Genomic DNA, 25,815 nt, shown 5'->3' with positions numbered 1-25,815 from the left:
TTAGAGAAATCGGCCTACTCAGAACGAACCAAAGAGGACACTCTTCAATTTTAGAAAAAATCCCCTGCATTCCTGGCACAACGGATTTCTGTAAGACCAAGGACATCAACTTAAATAAATCCTTTGTCACAGTATTTCCTTCCAAAGGCGAATGGGATAACGGGCTTATTGTTAAGAAAAATGATTTAAACATCTACACAGATGGCACAAAACTGGACAACAAAGTAGGTGGAGGGGTTTACTCCGATAAACTCGGAGTATGCTAATCATTTCGTCTACCTGATCATTGCAGTGTATTTCAGGCTGAAGTCACTGCCATAAAAGAGGGATTTACGGTAATAAATATGGGAGTGTTATCCACAAATGAAGTCTTTATTTACTCGGACAGTCAAGCGGTAATAAAAGCGCTTGAATCCAAAACACACTCGTCAAAAACAGTTTTAGAATGTTTTAAACTACTAAATCACGTATCTAAGTGCTACAAAGTGCACCTTATCTGGGTGCCTGGCCACAGGAATATAGCAGGAAACTGCAAGGCGGATGAACTTGCTCGAACCTGCTTATAGACAGGGAAACCATCAAAAAGGTAAATACAACCTGGCAAAACCTCACAACATGCGAACTAAGCAGACAGACATGGCCGAACTGGAGCAGCGGTCGATCGAAGATCTTGCTAAGATTTCACAGAGAAGCTATAAAAAAAATGATAGGGGTATTAAGTGGTCATTGTTTAATAGGCAGCCACGCTAGAAGGTTAGGACTCCCATAGTTCGATTTCTGTAGAAGCTGTCTTAATACAGAAGAAGAGGAAACAGTCAGACACCTTTTATGTGACTGTGAAAGCTTAGCTATGAGAAGGCTGCGCACGCTTGATACAGCATCTTTAACCGATGTAGCGGACATAGTCCATCTAAAACTAACGAAGCTCTGCTCGTTTATTAAAGCAACCGGATGGTTTGAAAAGGAACACGTAGAGTAAGGATAAGCTCCAGTGGTATCACAATGGACCTGCGAAAGGTCTAAGTGTGTCTTTATGACACTCACCCTACCTACCTACCTACCTTGATATATTGTGTATTCAACAAGTGATTTTAATCGCGGATAGAAGCACTGTTGTTAAAAAATAAAATGGAATCTTCGAACGCGTATAAGAGGCATATTATAAAAGTGGTAAAAATGCAACAACTGCTACTGCAGAAATAAACCCTGTTCACGGAGAGGATACCGTGAGTGTAATGACTGCGCAAAAGTGGAGGATTGTCCGCGCGCTGGTCGTCCTGAAGTTTTTAACTCCGACGCCTTGCTCGAACTCGTGGAAGCTGAGCCAAATTTGACAGTAGATATGATAGCTCAGAGGTTGAATTCATCGCATGGAACAGTTCACAAGCACCTGGTTCAGTTGGGAAAGATTTCAAAGCTGGGAAAATGGGTTCCGCATAGACTTTTCGACGCCAACCTTCAGCAGAGAGCGAATGTGTGTTCTAAGCTGTTGCAACGGCTTGAAAATGAAAGTATTTTGAGCCCTATCGTTACTGGTGATGAAGAATGGGTCATTTACAATAATCCTATTCGCAGAACCGATCCCTAAAGATGGCCTTCATCTATCGAACCTGAATGAGGAACCTAACAAAAATCGACCGTCTTTAGTGAAGTGAGTGCAAGACCTTATACCGCATGGCAAACATTAGGCAAGCTGAACGAGCTCGGATGGGAGCTAATGCCGCATCCACCGTACTCTCCGGATATTGCACCTTGTGATTATCACCTTTTCCATGGACTTCAATATCATGTGAGTAACAAGAACTACTCCTCAAAAGAAGGTATAAAAAGGGATAACGAAGCGTATTTTGGCTCCAAGGACAATCAATTTTTTGAGCAGGGAATTAAAAATTTGCCTAAACGTTGGGAAGACATTGTAAATAATAAAGGAAAATATATTATTGATTACTAAATGCTTTAAACATCTTTTTCATTAATTTTAAAACCACCTTTAAAAAACGCACGAACTTATTGACTGACCTGATATAAACTATGCCATTAAGATCATATTTATGTAAATTATAAAATTATAGGTTTTTTATAATATAAATATTATAAGCTTTATTCAACACAACCTTTTACCACGGAGTGATCTGCCAAATAGGACCATTTGCAACAGAACTCCCATTTACAAATTCTAATTGGACAATGGTGAGTTTCACACTTTATTACTCTTCGCTGGTTTGCTCTGGTCGCTCTCATAGCAGTCGTCTCACACTTTCATTGTAACTGCAAGTAATGCGTGTGCTGTTCGCTGTTAACTGAACTCGCTTTCACAGCAGTCGACTCACACTTGCATTGCAACTGTAGAAGCGCTGTAGAGTCGTATGCTTAAGATGTTCGCTGGTAGGAACACATCAGAGAGCATATCCATGTATGAAGGTGGCCAGCAGTTATTTCTGCTTAACTTGTATAGCTTAACTTCTATAAGCAAATCAATTACCGACGGTGAAATGGAGTACCAATTTATTGAAGTTAAGTAATTTTGCGAATTTCCATCTTGCCAAAACATTTTACTGCCAGAACAGTACACTTTTTTTCTTTGTTAAGCGTGGCATACGCGAGGAACATTGTTTCAAGCGGTCAATATTGCCCGTGTATGGGCATGTTTGAAACAATGTTACGGTTGAAGTTATTAAAATTTTTGGATTTTGGGAGTTGGCATGTTGAAAACAATGTTACCGTGTGTATGGGCGTGTTCGAAACAAGAGACGTATTGTAACATCAGTTATTTTGTAGATGCAGAAGAGTACACATGGCATCAATCGTACAGATGGTTGGAAGATTCGACACCTGGAGATATTGATCCAAAAGATTTTTTAGTTCCGTAGGTAATGGCAGTTTCAGTTCATTTATTTTCCAGTAAAAATCTTCAGAACATATTCGCTTTCCTTTATAATTATATTTAATCGATTTCTCAAAAAGTATGGAAGTACATATATGAACATGCATATATGAACGTACAACCTTATATATCGCCTTTCTTTCAAAGTGATGTTTGAACCAATCTTCAACGGTCAACCATGTTTGTAACATGAATTTCAAAAATGTTAATGCTTGATCAATTTTTATCTAGGACTATCAGCCAGTGCATCTGACCAAATTATCACCTATTTATAGAGATTTCAAAAACGTAACAGCTTGACATGAGGATAAACAAAATATATTGGTGTTACATGGACTCTGCCGAGGATGAATTAACGTAATATATCTAGAAAATAAACTTATATTGTTTATACTAAATGTATATTGTTCATACTTAACGAATAATTATTGTACGAAAACCTCAAAATCCATTTCGACTAACAGCTGTTCATCAGCCCATGGGGTGGAAATGTGGCAAGTTTTGAAACGAACTCCTGGACGCGCTCTCACACAACATTAAAGAATTTCGCATCTATTACCTATGGTTCAGATGACAACGATTGCGTTTCCATTTATGGTGAAAAGATTTTCTACTTATCAGACCGTTTCGGCTCTGAGCGAATTTGACAGAATCAGCAATTTGGCTGGCGTGACTTGGGTCACGAAACCCTTTCTTTTTAACGAAAAATCTGAGATTGTGTTATTGATATACGAAACAATCAACCAATGACCACACTTCATTGCTATCTGAACAACGGAAAAAAGCATATCACTATATCACTAATGTAATAGCACAAACATTTCACATGTATTAAGGCAATCGTCCAATCAGTTTTTGTTCAGATAGCAATGAAGTGTGGTCATTGGTTGATTGTTTCGTATATCAATAACACAATCTGAGTTTTTTCGTATATCACTAATATAATAGCACAAACATTTCACATGTACGAGTATTAACACAATCGTCCAATCAGTCGTTGTTCAGATAGCAATGAAGTGTGGTCATTGGTTGATTGCAATTTTCGTATATCACTACTATAATAGCACAAACATTTCACATGTATTAACACAATCGTACAATCAGTCGTTGTTCAGATAGCGATGAAGTGTGGTCATTGGTTGATTGTTTCGTATATCATAACACAATCTCAGTTTTTTCGTTAAAAAGACCCAAGTCACGTCAGCCCGATAGCTGATTCTGTCAAATTCGCTCAGAGCCGAAACGGTCTGATAAGTAGAAAATCTTTTCACCATAAGTGGAAACGATTTAGACTTCCATTGTTGTTTGAAAGTTTGAATGATTGGCGCGTACACCCTTTTTGGGAGTTTGGTCGAGCTCCTTCTCTTATTTGTAGCGTGCGTCTACAGTTTCAAGCCGACACAGAACGTCAGATATTTTTATGAGGAGCTATTAGAAAACATTTTTCTTCATTTTGGTGTTTTACGGAAACTCGAATCTACGGTCTCTCCAAATTCCGAATGGTAGTCACGCATCAACTCATTCGGCTGCGGCGGCCGCCAAAACGTTGCATTATGAATAAAAACTCTCCAATATCGTGGGAACCATATTGCCATACCCCTTTTACAGACTACTTTGAAATTATGTTGAAAATAAACTTCCTGGATAGCTTTCAAATGCAAAACAAACCTTGCTTTTCGGAGCATTCTGTGCGAAGTTATTATAATACATTACATGTATTCGTACATATGCACGTATTTCGGGACTTTATTTTATATTTATTTCTAAGAGAATATAGAAAGGCCTTTTTCGGAAAATTTACCTTAAGTGATTCACAACTGATTGAGATTATCAATGGGGAAAATTATCATTGGGATGAACTTTTGCGTTTTAATAAATACTAGGATCGACCATGCGTCGAAATTTCGACGTTATTCGACATTATATAAATACGGAGAGCAAAATTTAGTCATACCTTAGTTTAGTATTTATGGCCTAGAAAAAAGTTGTATACAAATAGATAGGTTAGGTTAGCCTTGTTGGCAACAAGCCACGCATAGGCTTCTGGTCCCTAGCAATGCCAGATGGAGACCGACCTCTATGAATATCGAAAGTAGACATCATGTAGGATGTTAGCGCTTTTGGCGAATCTAAGCAGCGCTGGGAGATCCGCTTTTGAGACGTCCTCCAGACCCTCAAACAAGGGGGCTCCCAGGCATTTTAAACGCGTTTTTAATAATGCCGGGCAAATGCACAGAAGGTGTTCTAAAGTTTCCTCAACATCCTCTATGCATTTCCTGCATTTGTCCGTGTTAGCAATCCCTATCTTGTACGCATGTGCAGCCAATAGATTATGACCTGTTAGCATACCTATGATAGTTCTGCAGTCCTTTCACGAGAGAATAAGTACGAATTGAGTCAGTTTTTTGTCGTTAGTTCTACACATGACTTTTGCTGTTTTGCATGTGGTCAGATTAGTCCACCTAGCTTCCACTTGCCTTTTCATGTAGTCGTCCATTTCATTGTATATTGTATTTAGCGGGCTTGGTATGTCGTTCTCTTGTTCAAAAGGTAGTCTAACAGCACTTAGCACATCACTTATAAATGGATAGCTTATGTTGAAACTTTTTACATGATATATGTGAATAGATGTAGTAAAATGAAATGTGAAAAATATCCCATTTTACCTGTATTAAGCTATTCTATATTTGTATATTTCAAATATCATAATTTTTTTGACGTGATAACGTCTTATATTTCGATGTAGCCTGCTGCACGCACCAAAAAATGCCAACCACACAATAAGGTTGGTGATGAATACGTTTTAGCTAGTAGCACACGAATATTTACTGGTGTAAACTGTTGAGTAGTCCATACAATTCGTATCATACCATATACTCGTATTTGGCCTATGGCAATAAAGATGTGGTTACTCCCTATCAAAGTTCTATTAAATGTAACCCCTAAATTTTTAACAGCTTCCACATATTTAATCACATCGTTATTTAGTCTGACTTCTGTATAGTCTTCAAGCTTGAGCTATTTCTTTTATATAACGATACATTGAGATTTAGCAGGATTAAGAATTAATTCGTTGTCAGAAGTGCACTTGCTTGTGAGTCTCAAGTCAGAATTCAAATTGCTGATGCAAATACCAATGCAGTTTGTTATGTGTGTTTCAAGTAATATGAAAATATCAAAAGACTTGACATATTGAAGAAATGCAGCTTGCAATGATTTGTTTTCCATACCATGTACGTAATACGAGAGTATATAGATCAGTATTGAGCTCTTCACTTCTTTTGGTATATTTTTCATTAATTGTGCCTCAACATGTTTCTGTTTTCACAAGTAATTCTCCTTTCATTATTTAGGTCTTTGTTTTACAATTTCTTAGTTTTTTGAGTTTACTTTATGTTCCTTCATTTTCATCGTCATCGGCATATACAGGGCCCGCCATCTATCGTTACGGATTTGAACCAGGTATTATTTGAAAAAGGTAACACTTAGCTGTCATCTGATTTGACAGAAAATTAGTTTTATTCTTTCGCTGAACAAAAATGGTTGTGTATACGCTCAAAGAACGCTGGGAAATATTGCGACATTACTTTGTAAATCATGGTAATGTTGCAGAATGTGTACGAAAATTACGTACGGCAATGGGAAGAAGAAAAACACCGAATGAAGCGTATGTGCGTTACTTTGCGAAAAAAGTAAGAGAAACTGGGTTGCTTATTGACAAACCAATGCGTGACCGACCAAAAACCGTGCGTACACCCGAAAATTTTGCTGCTGTGGCCGAGAGTGTTCGTGAATCACCAGGAACATCAGTTCACCGTCGTTCTCAACAATTGGACATTTCGGAGATATCATTGAGACGAATTTTCCGTAAAGACCTTGGTATGGTAGCCGAGGCAGCCATATGAATGAAGTTGTGTTCCATCATTAACCGGAAGGTTTGTATTTCAAAATAAAAAAACAGTTTGGAAAAATATTGAGTAGTTTCTTTTTTATAGCATTTTTAATTCCGCAAAGTTATTATATATGGCGGACCCTATACAAGGACATCACTATATTTTATCACACACGGCCGCCGTAACCGAATGGGTTGGTGCTTGATTACCATTCGGAATTCACAGAGAGAACGTTGGTTCGAATCTCGATGAAACCAAAATTAATAAAAACAAGTGTATATCTGCCATGAAAAAGCTCCTCAGAAAAATATCTGCCGTTCGGAGCCGGCTTGAATCTGTAGGTCCCTCTATTTGTGGAACAACATCAAGACGCACACCGAAATAGGAGGAAGAACTCGGCCAAACACCCAAAAAGGCTGTACGCGACAATTATATATATAACGGGTGGGCCATATAGCGTTTGCTTTTTGAACCACCTATTTTTTTGAGAATGGTAACACAAATAACATGTCAAATATGTTCATAATTTACTTAAAGGTTTGACATTTACGAAATGGGACGCTATACGCTTGAACAAAATTGGGAAATATTGAAAGCCTATTTCCAAAGTGGTGAGTCTTCTTCTTCTTCCGCCGTTACAGTAAATGGCGAGCGTTACCGTGACATGCTCAACGAGTTTTTGTTTAAAAAAATTGAAGAGGATGACATGGACGACATTTGGCTACCGTTTTTGAATTCCGATATCAATTGGCCGCCTCGGAGCTGTGATTTAAGCCCGAAGTTGCCATTCATGAAATTTGAGCTTGGGTTGATCGAATGGCCTACCGTAAAGCCAGTCGTGGCAGTCATTTGAACGATATTATTTTTCATTCATAAATGACAATGTTCAATCTTAAAAAAAAAAATAGTTTGGAAAAATATTGATTAGTTAGCAAATTTTACATGGCCCACCCTATATATATATAAACAAATCATTAATATACAACACAAACAAAAGAAGTCCAAGAATTTATCCTTAACGTACACATCTGCTTACAGGCAAGAAGTAGGATATGGTATTATCACCCCATACTGCTTGTAATCGGTCACTGGAATATATTTCCAGAAGAGCTAAAGCCGAGCTAAGCTTCAGGGTTACAAGTTTGTGGTCTACGGAATCCAATGGTTTGGAATGGTCAAATAGAGTAAGAAAAGTCCCACGCTTCTTGTCACTGTTTAGCCGTATATCACCCGACACTGTTAGGAGTGCCGTGGTGCAGCTCCTACTACATCTAAACCCCCACTGCAATGTGTTCACCAAAGTGTTCCTATACAGAAACGCGTTTATCTGATGGCGCATAATACGCTCAAGAACTTCACATAGAAACGGCAGCATTGAAATCGGGCGGTAGACACCATTCGGTTTCTTTATTGGTATAATTTTGGCTCTCTTCCAAGCATTAGGAAAGATTGACGTGGTCAAGATGGTATTCAGAGCGTAGGTAAGATATGTAACAAACATTTTAGAAACTTTGGATGAATGCCATCCAGACCGGCCGCATTGGATTTGACACCAAGTATAGACTGTACTTCTTCACAATTGTCGACGCATTCGAAACAAAAACTGGGCATCACAACATTCAGATTAGAATTGTAATTATTTACAGAATGGGGTAAACACACAAATTTCTCATTTTATACATTTACATTAACATTAAATTATTCGAATATAGATTGATTTTTGTTCCGATCCTGATCACACGACATTTTTTCCACGTCTGCTTCGAACCAACTGCAGTAATACATAAACTGATGCTCATAGGAACAGAAAGCTGGTCAATTAGGAGAATTGGGGTATAGTTAACACGTTCCCTGTCCCAATACAAAAATGCAAAATTGACCGACAAGTCCAATATTTCTCAACGTAAACATGTCATATAATCGGTTCTCGTCATTATAACGTTGCTGGCACTTTGTTGATAATGAAGTTCCGAGGGATCAAAACGAACGTCTATACAAAATAAAACCACTTTTGGACCTTGTTATCAATAACTGGAAGAGCTTACTAATACCTGGTGAATGTATCGTCATTGACGAGTCGATGATGCCGTTTAGAGGCAGGATATCTTTCCGTCAATACAACCCATCAAAAGCTCATAAATACGGCTTGAAAATCTATAAACTGTGCACAGAAGAGGGTTTTGCCTGGAATTATGATATTTACATAGGGCGTGACCCCGATATTGCTGATTTGGGTAAGCCTGGGAGTGTCGTAATAAGAAATAATTAAAAATAATTTGTGATTTCTGGGTACAATAAAAATATTTTTTCGTATGTCCCGGCGTTTTTCTTTACTTTATTATCGTACCAGCACGTCCAGTGCAGAAACTGCACAGTTCCGTTACGCCCAGTCCAATAATTTGCTTTAGAAGTTTTACCCCCTGACACACATATGGCTCAGGAACGTATTAGTGCTTATCAGGCGCACGTTTCCTGAACCATATGTGGCTCAGCGGACAGGGAACGTGTTAACAAAAAATATATCTAGCAAAGAGCTACATACTAACTAGTTTGCGTGAATGTGTAGGCATTGACCCGTTAGCAGGGAACAAGCCCAAGCTTGGCTGGCGCGAACCATCCTTTATATAGCAGGTCTCTGTTAAAATCTGCTGCTACAACTATATTCTTATAATTAAGAGACAAATTTTCAATGAAATCAACAAATGGTGCATAGACGATGTACCAGTGAGGTCTACATACACAACCAATAAGGATTTCATCATGCTTAGATGTTATTTCAATGAATGTCTTTATTAAGTTGGCAGTTTCTGAAATACACTTGAGGGAGCAAGAACGACTATTTTTGACAAATACTGCAACGCCACCACCACGCTTGGCTCTAGGTAGGTTTGGAAGACGCATCGCACATAGAAACAGTGATGCCGCATACACCTCGCAATGGGTTCGTTGTGCGCTTTACTCTATCTAAATGGAAAATTTTATAACCATTAACGCAAAACGAATCGTCATTATGCCACGTAGAGAACCATATATCAGATACACACACAACATCTACATCAGAAAACTCAAAAATATATCTGAATTCATCAATTTTAGATGATAGGCTCTAAGCATTAAGATGACATATAATATTTTCAATCTACATTTTAGCCTACTTAGGACACGAATCATAATAAAAGTGGTATCTATGCCCATGTGAAAGTGTTTATCCTTACCCATCGTTGGAAAGACAAGTATATGCTTATACTCCATTAATTATAACATACGCCTCTTCTTACAGACTGAGCTATTTTTATATCGTAGCTTTCACTAACATTTTCGTTTTCATTTTCAGCTCCAATCACTATAACTCCGTGATTCCATATTTGGATTTTTAAATTTCCCGGATCAACTTTTGCATTTAAATCAAATTTTGTTTTTTCACTTTTTTGCTTCAATTTAATCATTAATGTGCATATTTTTTTAAGACTGGCACAACTGATTTGAGATCAATACCGTTTTTTAATACTGCTGCATACGGCATTCGGCCGTTATCTCTTGTTTAGTTTACATTTTTGGTTTCATTGTATATCTTTGAAATTTCCTCTCTGGTTTTCTGTAGTTCCTTACATATTTTGTCACATTGTTCGTTAAAGCTTACAGTTAATATATTTCGCGAATTTTATGTATTTCACGCACACTTCTTTTACATACGTTTTGTGCTTTTTACATTGCTCCTATTTTTTCGCTAAATTTTGCTTCAATCACCGTCATTAGGAGATTCGTTAGTTTAATAAAAAACCTACTGGAGGTGATTGAGGCAAAATTTATTTATTTATTTAATCAACAAACAAGAGGCTTGCAGACTATTACATAGGTAGATACAAATTAACACCTTATGACAAGATTCTTATAAGTAACTTCTTAAAAGTAAACTTAGAGTAAGAGAAATCAAAGATTAAGGAAGAAGAATAATCATTAAATTGAGCTAGCGTCCTTCTAAAAGGAGCGTTTATTACATAAACAGTTTTAGCAATACCCACAAAAAACAGTTAATTACAACGGCGAATGCGTGAGCGAACATTAAAATTAATTTTATTGAGAAGCCCGCACACTATTGAGCCCGCAAAAATATCAAAGACAAAACACGTCGACAACAGAACATGTCTAGACTCTACGGACATTAGATTTATTAATAAGAGGGGATGGGATCAACGAATTTCATCGAGTGCAAAGCAAAACGCACAAAAGCTCTCTGAACAGACTCTAATCTATTAATATAGACTGTATAAAACGGTCTCCAAACAAATACCGCGTATTCTAACCTGGACCAAACTAAGGACGAATACAACAGTTTGAGAGTATAGGGATCAGAAAACGAAGAACTATTTCGACGAATAAAGGCTAAGATTGCGAACGATTTAGAAAGAATAAAGTTTATGTTTATTGATTTTAGCGGCGAGTTCGAGATCTAGTAAGCTGTTGGAACAACATTAAAAACTTTCGCATACGAGGTATAGTGACATTTACTAATGTTTAGAAACAATGGATTACGCATACACCAACATAACCAATATAAGTTATTCAACTCACACTGGAGAATGGATGAATCTTCTGAACATTTAATTTCATAATAGATTTTAAGATCATCCGCGTATAGAAGAAAATTACACAATGAAAAACAGGAAGAAATATCGTTAATGAAGAGGATAAATAATAGCGGACCTAGGACACTATCTTGGGGAACACCAGACGAAGCAATCAAAGAATAAGACGATACTTAAGAAATTGAGAGTGAAAGCGGAAACGCTCAAGTTTAGCAATTAATATTGAGTGAGATACTCTATCAAAAGCCTTACAGAAATCTGTATAGATTGCATCCATTTGGAAACCTCTTTAAAATGTTTCCAAATAGTCCTCCGTAAAGACAGCTAAATTTGTTAATGTAGATCTGCCCGGGATAAAACCATGTTGATTGGGACATGGTAAATGTTTAACACCAAAGTATATTTTGTCTTTGATTATATACTCAAATAATTTCGAAACTGTAGTAAGTTTGCAAATCGGCCTATAATTTTCAATATTATTTTTATTGCCGCTTTTAAGGATAGGCGTAATGTAAGTTAATTTCCAGTCTTCAATGAAAACTCCGGCGGAAAGTGACATGTTGAAAATGAGCTTTAAAGGCGTTATCAAAGCTGGGCAACTTTTTATTAGGGTAACCGATAAACCATCAACATCGGTACTAGTGGAAGGGTTATGGTGATTTATGCCAACAATGTCATCCTCGTCAGTCAAATTTAATTTCCCAAAATTGATGGAAGTATCTAAATTAGACAGGGTGTCTTGAGCAAGCTGAAAATCCGTATTGCTTGAAATAAAATTCGAAGAAAAAAAATTAGCAAAGAGATTGACAGCATCAGAAATGAATTAGCTGAGACCACTTTAAGATGAACAGAAGCAGGTATATTTGAACAGTTTTTCTTAGATTTTATGTAACTTCAAAAGGATTTTGGATTATATTTAATATTTCTCTCTACAATACCAGTATATCTTCGGTACAAATTTAATTGAAATTGAGTTTACATCTGTAAAACACATACCGCTTACGAAAATCGGCATCATTGAATGCTTTTGTTTTTTATAAAATTTATTCTTCAAGTTCCTTAGACGTTTGAGTTCTTTAGAGAACCACTGCCGTTTCGAAGGCTTAGTACTTAACATTGGGATATGACTCACGCAAGTTTCAGATATTACAGATTTAAAAATATTGTAACAGCCAGCCACATCCACATTTTCAAATTGTCGATACCAATCCAGTGGAAATAAATTATTTAATTCAATAAAATTACATCAAGAGTAATTAAAAGCAACTGTTGGACTATTACTTTGAAGTTTGAAGTATTTAAAAAATTAAATTTCCAACACCAGCGGACTATGATGGCGATTCGAAGGCGAAATGTAACTGGCTGCAAGCGAAAGCGTATAATTAATATTAGAACTAACAAATATTAAGTCTAAAATACGATTAAGTTCATTTACAAAACTATTGATTTGTGATAATTCAATAATATACATAGCAAGTTATCAATGAAGTATGATTTGCACAAACTATTAACATTAGATGGAGTGAGAAAATTATTATTATCCATAAAGCTCCAAGATATATTGCCCAAATTAAAATCGCCTAAGACACAAAGTTAACCGTCACCAACTTTCGCATATAGTGTTAAGATGTTGTCAATATGTGCCTTATATATGACATCAGAGCTGCCAGGCGGAATATAGGACAAGCAAATAAACAACACGATAAACGCGCCTTGTAATTTTACGCAAAATTGATCAAGAATCAGAATCCGATAGCACATAAAAAGAGGCACGAAGATGACTGCATGTAGCAATAAGTACACCACCCAGGGCCGTAGAGAGCATATCCGGGCCCCGGGGGAAAATTGCAAATGCGGGCCCTTTCCAATTATGTCTAATTCATATAAATACGTATAATCTCGAGTCCGGGCCCCTCTGAAAACTCCGGGCGCGCGGGAAAAAGTAGCCGAACGATAGGTATTTTTTATGAGCAGCGTGTTCATGGTAGAAATACACTCGGAGGTTTGCCATTGACTGCCGATGGGCGACTGCTATCATTCATCGCACGTATAACGAAGATTGGGAAATTCATCTAATTTTCCTAACACATATTGGTCATTGGCATTTCGAAGAAATGAGGGAAACAGCGAGACTTTGTAAGTTCCTTCGTCTAGACCGCTCAGTAAGGCTGGATTCCATTCGAAAACCTGATGGTTCATACACCATTTCAAAATCGGAAACGTTTAATCCTCTACTCAAAACCCATTTTCGGAGTAGTAGAACTCTCTCTGAAGTAGAGAGTGGCATGAACAATAACGGTAGCAACGGTGGAACCTCTAGCTACAGCTGGTATATTGCTAGTCGGATAGTGACAAAAGAATCGATAAGGTTTCCCTTGCCTTCCTTTGTGAACTTCAAGTCCCCTGGACCTGACGGAATATATCCAGCAATACTTAAAAAAGGAGGAGACAGGCTGATTGAGGCCCTGAAAAGGATCTTCACAGCCTGTCTTGCATTTGGTTAAATACGCGTAAGAGTAGTATTTATTCTGAAACCAGGAAAAGACGACTATTCCCTAGCAAAAAGTTGTATACCAATCAGTTTGACATCGTTCGTGTTGAAAAGTCTAGAACGAGTGGTGGAGAAACATATTCGAGTGGGGGTATTGCCGAGAAGTCCACTTAGTAGAAATCAACACGCTTACCAGAGTGGAAAATCATGTGAATCAACCTTACACGATCTTGTTAGCAAGATTGAAGCCGGGCTGGAAGCTGACGAATGCACAATGGGCGTGTTCGTGGACATTGAGGGGGCTTTTGATAATGCCACTTTCGGCTCGATATGTTCTTCAGCTGAACGACACGGAGTTAATCAAACCATTGTAAAACGGATATATTCCATGCGCTCTGAGAGGCTGTTAACCGCTGGTGGGAGCGGTGACGAACAAAACGCAGTCAGGGCTAGGCAAGGATGTTCCCAAGGGGGTGTTTTTTCTCATCTGCTGTGGTGCTTCGTCATAGACTCTCTACTAGCGGAGATGCAGGAACTCGGTTTTCATGTCTAAACATATGCGGACGATGTCTGCGCGCTAACATCGGATAAATCCTTAAGGAGGCTTTGCACGAAAGTGCAGAGGATTCTTGACAAAATCGATGGCTGGTGCATGAGACAAGGTCTTTCAGTTAATCCGAACAAAACACCCATAGTCTTGTTTACGAGAAAACGGAAATTATATGGACTCAGTCTTCCAACACTGAAAGGTGTAACACTTGGTCTTTCCGATGAAGTTAAATATCTAGGAGTAATTAGAGCCGTTGGTAAAACCTAGGGTCTGAAACCTGCTGTGGTCCTATGGATATACACAGCACTTATCAGACCAATCATCACTTACGCTTCTGTGGTATGGTGACGACGGAGCATGGTTAAGTCCACAATCCCGGAACTATACAGGCTGCACGGAAGTGTATGTTTATGCATCAAGGGTGCCATGAGTACAACCTCTGGTGATGCCCTAAATGCTATGATTGATTTGCTCCACCTGGATCTTAAGATACAACAGGAAGCAATAAAAGCAATGTGTAGACTCCATAAATATGGTTTCTGGCACGAAGATGGAGCTTCGGGACACAGAGAAATCTTTAAGTTACTATATGAGCAGTATCCTCTGTTTTTGGCACCCAAAGACGACCTGATACCCAGACCTGATGCCAGTTTGCGTGAGCAATGGAGCAATCCAGAATGCATGCAGGGAATTGACGGATATTTTTTTTACCGATGGGTCCAAGAATGAAATAAGGTCTGGAACCGGATGGTACTTAAACGATAGTAATAAGTATCACTATGATATGGGGGAAATGGCAACTGTTTCACAAACAGAAGTTTTTGTCATCCTGAAAGTAGCTGAATGGATAATCCGAACAGAAAAATGTCAAATTTTCTACTAAAACTTAGAAGGAAAGACATTCGGTTGATGGTCGGTATCATTACAGGACACAACCCATGGGGTCAGCATATGACCACCATTGGAATCATCGAGGACCCGGTGTGCCTGTCATACTTGGAGGAGGCGGGTACCACCGAGCACTTTCTCTGTGAGTGTCCTGCCTTTGCTAGAGCACGGCTACGAGTTTTGGGTTCCGATGTTATGAGAATGAGTAATATTCGTTCTCTAAAACTGGAGGATATTTACAGATTTGCCAAAGAATCCGGAAAATTCTCACAGGACTAACTATCTCTATCTCTATTCTTTCCTGTCTCTTTCTCTGATACTTTTCTCCTTCCCTCCTTGACTATCCACCCCCTTTCCAGAGCTTTAAATACAATGGGCTTTTTAGCCTGAGTGTTTTAGGAGCCACCAAATCTCCTGCTGCTCCTTAGTTCGACCTTTTCAAATTTCAATTTCAAGCATTTCGATTGGGAATGATACGGATTTGCAGTTTGCACCTTTGGAATCCATGGATTGCGAAAATTACTGCAAACAGTTAATATTTAAAAAACACTATGTTTTTCATATGAAAAATAAGTTTTTGCAGAGGAGAGAAAAATGTAGAAAATTTAAAAAAAATAGTCTCAATACGAATATCAATTGTGTCCAGATTTGGATTTTTAAAAACACATGTTTGCAGAGCGGTCCGTAAACACATCCGTTTCGCTTGACAACAGCGAAAGCGGCAAAAGCCGCACAACCTCATGCAGTAATCAACTCTTTTGCAGGTTTTGTGCAAAGCACCATTAAAACATATTAATTGTAGTACACAAAAACAAAAAAAAAATTGTTCATTAGTTTATTTATTATTAGCTAGTTACCATGCAATTTAAAAAAAAAATGCTTCTATTAGACAGACAGTGTTAAATTATTGGGTAAATAATTTGTGTCGTACACTGTTTATGTGTAGAGTGGAAAATAATATTCCCACTCGGCGCTTCCATGCCACAAAGATTAAAATCCATTAACCTCATTTTATTGTTTAGAATAAGCATAGGATTTGCGACCACTCTCTTAGCAGGTCCACATCGTGATTAATATCTACAAAGAGATTGAAAGCACTGATTGAACCATATGCAACAGCCAAGTCATCAGTAAATGCTGTAACTATTTCTATGAAATGGAATGAAAATAAGGAGTTAAGCCATAAGTCACACAACACGGAAAAATATTTTTTTATTACGATCTAGGTTTCCTGGTCATGATGGTGACATGAACTGGCGACCTAGATCTTGCGAACTAATGGCACTAGACTACTTTTTAAAAAGTAAAGTCTCTGTGAATAAACCAACAACTACTTCAGAGAAGAAATACGCCTTTTAATCGGGACTGCTAAATTCAATGCGAAAATGCGCCAACTCCTTGAAAATTTTAGTTCTCGTATGACAGCCCGTAGACGTGCTCATGGCGGACATTTACATTATGTCATTTTTCCCATATGAATACCTATATAGGGTGGCCCATGTAAAATTTGGTTTTTGAATCGGCTATAAAAAAAAACTAATCAATATTTTTTCAAACTTTTTTTTTATTTTGAAGATTAAACACTGTCATTTATGAATGAAAAATAATATCGTTCAAGTGACTGCCACGACTGGCTTTACAGTAGGCCATTCGATCAACCCAATTTTTAAGCACATTTTCGATTGTTTGGGCTCCAATTTCATGAATGGCGACTTCGATTTCGTGTTTTAAAGCATCAATCGTCTCTGGATGGTTCGCATAGCATTTGTCCTTAACGGATCCCCACAAAAAATAGTCCAACGGGCTTAAATCACAGCTGCGGCGGCCAATTGATATCGGAATTTCGGCTGATTATTCGGTTTTCAAAAACGGTAGCCGGATCGGTAGAACGGATCTAAATTTCTACATGCTTTCTTTTAAAATAACATCTAGGCGCGTCTTTTGAAATATCCATTATACAACTGAACATAATTCAATAAGGGCGTTTCAGTTGAATCCGAAGTGCAGCGTAACAAACAGTTATCAGAAAATCATGGGCTAGTTTGTTCCAATGCGAATTCATTAAAGGTGGTGACACTAGGCCAACAACAACATTTCGTACATTAGAATATCACGTCAAAGTAGAAAACTAAGAAGCTATTTATTTGTGAAGCCAAAATAGAAAAATGAATCAATTCATTTGACGCGTTGAAATTATTTTAAAATGATCATAATAACTTCATTACAAAACTTTAATTTTAAATTACAATATTTGAATGTAAGTAATACATTTTTCGTAATTCAATTTTGTGTTGACATCCGAATGTACACGGCGAAAGAAAAAAAAACAAATCAGCTGGCCTGTTGATACGCTTTTAATAGAGTCGCCTTGATTAGTTCCATACAAAACTTGTTTTTTTTTTACCACAGCTGCAGGTATTGACTCCTCATGAGCAATTAAAGAGCGGGGTGATCTTGACGCGCCATCGTCCTCTATAGCAGCATTGTACACAATTTCCAATGATACATTTAACGGATTCAAAGCTGGAGATGTGAAGTACTGAAAGCAAAGTTAATTTATATCTGATGTGTTTATAAAGCTCTACTGAACTCTCTTGTAAACTTGCACTTTCCTACAGCAAATTTGGTATTAGTCAATATGAAAAAATAGCTATTAAATATAAATATATAGTTATTTCATAACCTACAGTTCTGAGTTCAGGTAATCCATCCAATATTGCTGCTGTTTGAATTGATTATACATATGTGTATGTATTATATGTTCGAGAACAACCGCCAGTAGTTTACAATTTAACTTTTGCCTTGGGTGAACGATACCGAATCTGGCCCTTCCAGTGTGATAAAGTCTGAAATTATTGGTTATATTAAAAACGTACTATCTTTTTTATTTAATAACATCACATATTAAATTGTATAATTTAACAAATCAACATGTATCGTATTTTTCAATACCGTTAAACAAATAAATATAGAAATTTTAAGTATTGGGCTAGAATTGAAATAAACTACTTTTCAAAATACCTGCGTTCAGTTGCATGATCATCATAGAGAATACATAAACCTAACATTATTTTTCATAAATGTATAACATAGGTAGCAGTTATTACGAGCAAACAATTGGCGGTAGCTATTGAAATTTAATGGAAAGGTTCCCTTAGCGCGTCAGATGTCCCGCCACTTCCTATCGTATTTTTCCTTGCTTGCAGTTCGGAATTCCGCTTGCAGGAACTTGTGCAAACTAAAGCTGCTCTTGTGCTGTTCCTTTCGTATACGCACATAAAATAGAAATAAACAAGAGAAGTAAATGAGTAAATATAATAAAGTTTTTAAACTTCTTACGTCTTCTTTGTTTGCGCCAACGTTCGACTGTTCATATTGTGTACTGGTATTAGACACTGTAATCAGCAGTTTTTCAAGAATAAAATCACAATACAATATCACAAAAGAAACTCATAATTGGAATATTAGCTAAGAATTAAGCTGTTAGTGTAATTTGAATACTTGTTGTGCGTTTAAAGTCATATCCACGCGATTTTTTAAGCAAATATTAACAATCTGCTTGATATTTTTTTTTGGCAAGCAATATAGTTCATTCTTAATATTTTCTGAAAAGTTCATCTAATAAATTATTTTTGTTGTTGTGAAACAAAGAATAATTCTGAATATTCACCGTTATACAACTTTAAAAATACATTTGGAAAAAATTCATTCATAATTCAAACCCAAGTAAAATCTAGTACCATACAAGATTTTATTTGATATATGGGTTAAAACCGCAAATACAATAGAATTTATGCATTATTAGTACATATTTTAGAAATCAAATGCATACATTATTAGACCGAGTCTTGCCTTCAATCAAAATCCAATAATCGGAACAATTGTTCCAAGTGGAACAAATCCAAGAGACTGTGAGCTCTTTATATTTGATTAAGAAAAATTGGATTCAAGGACATCTTGAATTTTCTGAAGTGGTTATAACACAATCTTCAATCACAAATAGTCGTAGGAAGGCCTTGCATGTAGTTTCAAATAAAAAAAAACTATAAAAAAGGGCCGAGAATTGTTCCTTGATTCCTTGCAAGGACGATAGATTACTAGGTTTTAACATCCGCAAGTAACCAAGGATGATGGATAACCAGGTTTAGCCATCCCCTATGGTGTTGCCGGGACTCGGCAACAGAAATCTGTCCGCTCATTTGTCGTTGTTCAGACGACAACAAAGTAACATTAGTGAAGACTGTGTTGAATTTTTTTTTTGTATATCACGAACACAATCTCAGTTTTTTCGTAAACAAACCGCTGTCATAATCCTGTTACGTTAGGCAATCAGCTGCTTCTTTTAAATTCGCTGAGAGCCGGTGAATGGTCTGATATTGGTCACACCTCATTTGCATTACTCATTTACTATTACATATTACTTATTATTATATATTATAACTCCATTATATTTCAAATCTGTCATTACGTGTAAGTCTCACAATTCCTTAATACATGGCACTTTTATTCTCATTATACATATACATACATATATTCTCCTTTTAATATTGCACTCCCGTGTTCATTATCCACATTTTTTATATTACACTCATACAGATTGTACATAGAGTGTAACACCTTATTTACTTCTAATAGATATTATGTTGCTGAAACTTATAAAAAATATTTATAGCATGATCCTTTAGCAATATTTAAAATTAATCAGAATAATGGCCTATATATAGTATAGAATGTATCATTAATACATCCAATCGACCCTTTATAAAATCCAACAGGAAATGGTTTAGATTGTTATTCTGATATCCGTTTTGTTTTTCTTAAATTTAAAGTATTTATATATCTTATATATATCTAATGGATTCATTTAAAACTCAAGAACTTAATTTTTTTCACTTATATATATGTATATATTTATCATTGTCGCGTACCCCCTTTTTTGGGTATTTGGCCGAGCTCCTCCTCCTATTTGTGCCGTGCGTCTTGAGGTTGATCCACAAATGGAGGGATCTAGAGTTTCAAACCGACACAGAACGGCAGATATTTTTTATGAGGAGCCATTTCATGGCAGAAATACACTGGGAGGTTTGCCATTGCCTGCCGAGGGGCGGCCGCTATTAGAAAAAACCTTTTTCATCATTTTGGTGTTTCACCGAGTTTGTTGTAGCTTAAACACGTTACTTGTGATGCTCGTGCCTTGTCAACACCCTTTGCGTTCTATTGCAAGATGTGTGAACACGGCGGGAACATCATAAGAGAATTGGGAAAGTAGAAGCAACAAAAGTCCCTCTGTATAAACGCAGTCTAATGTAACTCTCTAAGAAAAGAGTTGACAGCATTGAAAATAGTGAGCCAGTTTTATGAGGTATAACTACACTCGCTGGCGGCGAATCTTGCTGCATAACTCTGTTCTTGCTTTCACATGGAAATTTTTCGTCAAGTGAGCAGAGTCCAGAGATTGAAAGCAGAGAAGGCGAATCGAAGGCGCCTGCAATATATGAATGATGGTGCAAAAGAGCTGTGAAATAAATGCGTAAAAATAAAAATAGTATACAACAAACCAGCGTCGCAGCGGCTTTTATCAAGGACTCTTTTGTGAAGTAATAGCGGCTGGGCGAATTCGTTTGATCTTCCAACGAGTTTGTTGTTTGCCTATTATCCACAACAAGTATTACTATTATTTGCCTAGCACACGTTTGCTTGCGTCTTGCGATTATTATCGCATGATTTTCCTTATACGAAGATTCCGCAACGGAAGTTCGATGCGCTAATGTTTTATAAACCTTTATTTCCAATTCACAAAATACTTATGAAGTGAATTTTAATGTGCTAGCAGCTATATGATTACATCCATATGCATTACACCCATATGATGATTTCGAGGATTACAAGGTGGTAATAGTTTGCTCAGCGGCAATACTGATTCTAAATAATAAATAATTCTCTGATTCTAATACATAATTTGTGGACCCTCAACTATTGTGTTTATCTTCTTCCTCACTTTCTTCATTCTATAACCGGCCTCCACTCGCTCAAAACTAATTATAATTTTATTATATTGGAATTAATTTAGATCGTGAGGAATCTAAGTGCATTTAATTACCTTGATCTTGTTCTATTCGAACGTGACGAACACAATTATTTAGTTTAAAGCTTAGGGAGAAAATGTAATGGTCGTCAGAACTGTCTCGTACAATAAAGCTTCCATCTGGTTCAGTAGAAAGAACTTTCTCCGCTGCTTCGCTTGATAACGGGCCCCAGTACCATCCATACTTTTAAGGAAAACAAAATGAATCAATGCATATTGTAAAATAAAATATCATATAACATTTTTTATTCTTACATCCTTTACTTTCTCAATACTGGAAGTAAATTGTAGGGACCTTGCTTCCTGTTTTCTCTTCGAATTTCCTTTGCATTGCGCCATTTTCGAGTCAGCTTGTCAAAATAATGAAATTAAACACATGTATTTATTAAAATCAAATTTGAAGAAGGTTCTGGTATATGGATCTAAAACTAAAAGTTGTTCACTAATTGTTTTAAAAAGAATTTGTAATACAACATAAGAATAGTATACGGTTTTCCCCGGTGCAAGAAAAGAAAAAATGCTACAACTTTCTCTTTCAACTTAAAACGTCTCTCCATAATTCCTCTGAGTTGAATTACTGGACCGCTAAATAAAAATCACACACTCAAACAACACATCTTGGTTGTTTTATTTAATTTCAATACTTAATCACTTTACCATACATTTACCCGGTCACACGCTCAACTTAAGATTGATTACTTTGGCCGCGTGACCTTTGCTTATATAGGTACATGTACTTAACAACTATCGTAATTTCTATATGTGGCCACTCATATCTTGTGTGTTGTCTTCTGGTATTCTAGATTTTTTTTTAGTATTTCATTCGATCGGTATTGCCAGTAGTTTCGCGAACATTTGTGATTTGCCACAATATACAATATTAGCTGCCTTGGATTCACCAACACCTAACGAGTATCGAAGAAAAAAAAATGCCCTTGTATTCAACGTTGCACATGGTTTAGCAGCACTGCATTATTTTCGTTTTGACAAGCTGTGATGTGATTATATTTATTTTCAAAGCGTCTTGTGTGTAAGTACGTAAACTGTTTCAAATGAGAAGCGAGTTTAATAAAGCGCGCTAGTCGTTTCTGTCTCGTGCTAACCGGCACAAGTTGGGCACCCCAAGTATCTCACCTTGTCTTGGTCGGGTAGCGGAACGACAGTCGGCGACGAAGTCTCTCTTGCGCTCCTCTACATAGCAGCTGTAGTAGACGTCACAAGTTCCAATGTTTCTCTTGCCTTGCCCCATCCATTGCATCTTAAATGGCAGTGATGTCAGCCTTTGCTCTTACCGAGGACATCAACCAGCCGGGCAGAGACACTTTCCCCATTAAGTAGTAGTCTTTAGTTCGTTCGCAATTTTTACATAGCGGATCCCAAACCCAACGCACAACCAGATATTCTGAGTTGCTTCGTCTTCTCAAATTAGCTCACTCTCATACGGATGTTTCGGAGCTACCCAGAAGATACTTGGGCGAAGACTGCAAGTTGTGAGCTGCTTGGACCATATGCAGAAGAATCGTCCTGGCCACTCCCAAGTTAAGGGCGTTTACTGCTCAAATCTTTACACAAATCAAATACACAGTTTGCTATAACATAGGGTTTGGTTCGGTGGAAGGTGCGGCACCTGAAATCGTAGTGTAAATAGGCGAATGAATCGCTCAGGTGCAGGCTTATTGGAGTAAGCTGACGGTGAAAGCATTAAAGACAGTTAAGTTGTAAAAATTTTAAATGTCTTATTAACATCGAACTAATATTTAAAAGAAATATTTAAAAATCGTCCATGTACTGAGCTTTACCAGTAGTTGTAATAAACACGAATGTTCTCTTCGCTTTAAACGAACCTTTAGAAATAAAAAGACAATAAAGTGAAGAAAAATGAAAGGAACAAAAATGTATGAAAAACAAATATAACACATGAAAAATTGGCTCACATAAAATCAATAATTAATTGAGAAATTTTTTATTTAGCCACATGTATTGAAATGATCTTATTATATTTAAGAAATATGATTTTTTGAAGTGTTAAGATATACAAATACATATATGCATTTAGTTTTAAAAAAAGAGAAATCATTTGCTTGCTCTATTAAAAAATTTGAAGCAATATACATTTGTCATGGAGGACTTACATTTTTTGTCCTTTTATTTTTTGCATATATATATAAATATCTACAGTGGCTCATTAAAGAACTCGGACTCCCAAGTGATATGGTTTTAAATTAAATTTGCCACATTTATTTTCGTTCTTCAAGCGTATTTTTCAAAACTACAAAAAACATAAGCAAACTTCAACTCATTCGTACATGTAAAATACGAACATAAAAACTTAGCCAAATACATGACAAAAAAGAACTCAGACATTTATATAAGGTAGAGTTAGGCAAATAATATTTAAGAAAAAATAATATAATTAATATTTAGTCGGCAATCTTTTATTTTTTCTCATATCATTCAGTATTGTTAGCATGGATTCGCCCAGCTTCTTGCATGTTAAAGGATCTTTTTCCCCCACTCTTCTTTAATAGCATCTTCTAGTTCTTTCTTGTTTCTATTTAATAACATGCCCACAGATGTGCACTTACATTGATGTCTGGAGATTGTGGAGGTGTTTCATTAATGAGGCACAAATTTCCAGCACCAGCAACGGACATACAACCCCATAACATTACCGACCCATCCCCATGTTTAACTGTCGGACGTAAGTTTATTCCAACAACTCTTCATTAGGTCTTCTCCACACATATGATTGTCTATCTGACCTGAATATGTTAAACTTGCTTTCATCTACAAATAAAACGTAGTTCCAGAACTCGAAATCTTTATCATGGGAACGCTTTGCGAATTTTATTTTCTTGTGACGGTTAATTTCGTTGATGAAAGGTTTCTTTCCATAATTATTATTTCGCAACACTATATGTATACATTCGGGCTTGCAGTAAATATTAAGGAGTTGGGCGATTTCTGTTGCGAGCTTAGGAGCGCTCAAATTTGGATTTTTTAATCTGTTGCACTATCCACCGTTCATCTGCATCCGAAATTAGTTTGATCATCCCAATTTCTTCTTATTTTCGACGGTTTTTGTTTCTTTGAAACGTTTTATCACGTCGTGTACAGTCGAACGGGGCTATCCACTATTCCTGCGATTTCCCGAACGGTTTTACTCTTTTCATGATGACTAAATTTCTGACTTCAATAGAGCTTTGTCCACGCTGTCTACCCATGTATACAATTTGGACTTTTATTCAACAATACACGACCGAAATTTTATTTTAATTTATTACGTTTGGTTCTTTCTTTTCACTGTTCTATCAAGAGCAAATTAATTGTGGGATTCCCCGTTTTAAAGTGCCAAACAATCGCAATAATGCCAGATGTCCGATTTTTTTTCTGACACCAATTTTGCTGCATGATAAATTTTTTATAACAAGGAGGTAATGAATTTGCAAATTATTATTACTGTTTTTAAAATCCTATTTGAAAATATAAAAATAAAAATATTTAACTTGGATTTCTTACACAAATTTTGTATTTGAAGCTGCATAATGTAGATGAAGTTTTCTTAGGTGCATACGAGTATTATGTAAGCACAAAAACATATGCCAATATATGAAATTTTCATGTACACCGGTATAAACTGTGAGATCGCTTGTGTAAACGAAGGAAGAATTTTAAAGAGTATATAAATTAAATAGATACACTTTATAAAAAATGCTCTTTGTTTTATAAAACTGTAAAAGTTATTCTGGCGAAGATAGAGATAAATAAACTTAATTTATTAACATACGTATAAATTTGTAGACACTAAGAGCTCAGAAGCATTTGAGAGGGCGGGACAAAAATTACAAGGGCAAGAAGCATACTTATTTTTGGCAATCGAGAGCACAGCCACAAATCATCCAGGCATTAGATACGTACGAAACAGTATTGGTATTGAAATTGAACGCGCAATTCCTAACGGCGAAATTTAAATTCAACAGAAGAGCGATTGTAATGGGGCACAAACTCCATATTGCAGTGGAACAGTTTTAGCGAAGTTGAATAATAATGAATGTATATGGCTGAACAGGTATATGTAAATTCTTAGTTGGTGGTTTATCATACTTAGCAACTACATACATATATCGAGGCCAGACATTGCTTATAGAGGTTCGAAGCTATCACAATTTCATAGCCACTCACATACTGAACATTTTAAATCTGCAAAACGAGGTACATAAATCCGAAGAATTTTATAACCTAAAAATCGGGCATAGAAAATGTATCTTGTTATACAGATGCTGATAGGGCCATTATAAAATATTTTTCAGGGTGACGGTTTAATCGGTTGGGAGTCTAAAAATCAGTCTATCTCTTAGCACAATGGAAGCTGAGTATATAGCAATCAGTTAATCAGCAAAATAGGTTTCCTTTCATCGTAACTTATTGCGCGAGATGA

The 25,815-nt window shown here is 36.6% G+C and overlaps 1 protein-coding gene across 6 annotated transcripts in view; it reads right to left on the bottom strand.

Annotated features, from left to right (window-relative positions):
- Nucleotides 1–25,815, bottom strand: part of LOC129237134 (probable cyclin-dependent serine/threonine-protein kinase DDB_G0292550) — a 73,236-nt gene that overhangs the window by 5,773 nt on the left and 41,648 nt on the right. For 3 of the 6 annotated variants that reach the window (XM_054871610.1, XM_054871611.1, XM_054871612.1), the window contains exons 5-6: nucleotides 21,633–21,727; nucleotides 21,393–21,561 (exon numbers count right to left, since the gene is read on the bottom strand). In XM_054871610.1, the coding sequence (XP_054727585.1) occupies nucleotides 21,393–21,561; nucleotides 21,633–21,727 (264 nt within the window). Of the gene's footprint in view, nucleotides 1–17,470; nucleotides 17,832–17,979; nucleotides 18,139–20,221; nucleotides 21,328–21,392; nucleotides 21,562–21,632; nucleotides 21,728–25,815 lie in introns of those variants that run through there. The other 3 variants (XR_008581744.1, XR_008581745.1, XM_054871614.1) reach the window with 3 other exon arrangements.

This window comes from Anastrepha obliqua, chromosome 2 (assembly GCF_027943255.1).
Source record: "Anastrepha obliqua isolate idAnaObli1 chromosome 2, idAnaObli1_1.0, whole genome shotgun sequence".
Classification (NCBI taxonomy): Eukaryota; Metazoa; Arthropoda; class Insecta; order Diptera; family Tephritidae; genus Anastrepha; species Anastrepha obliqua.
This window is presented reverse-complemented; position numbering and strand designations above follow the sequence as displayed.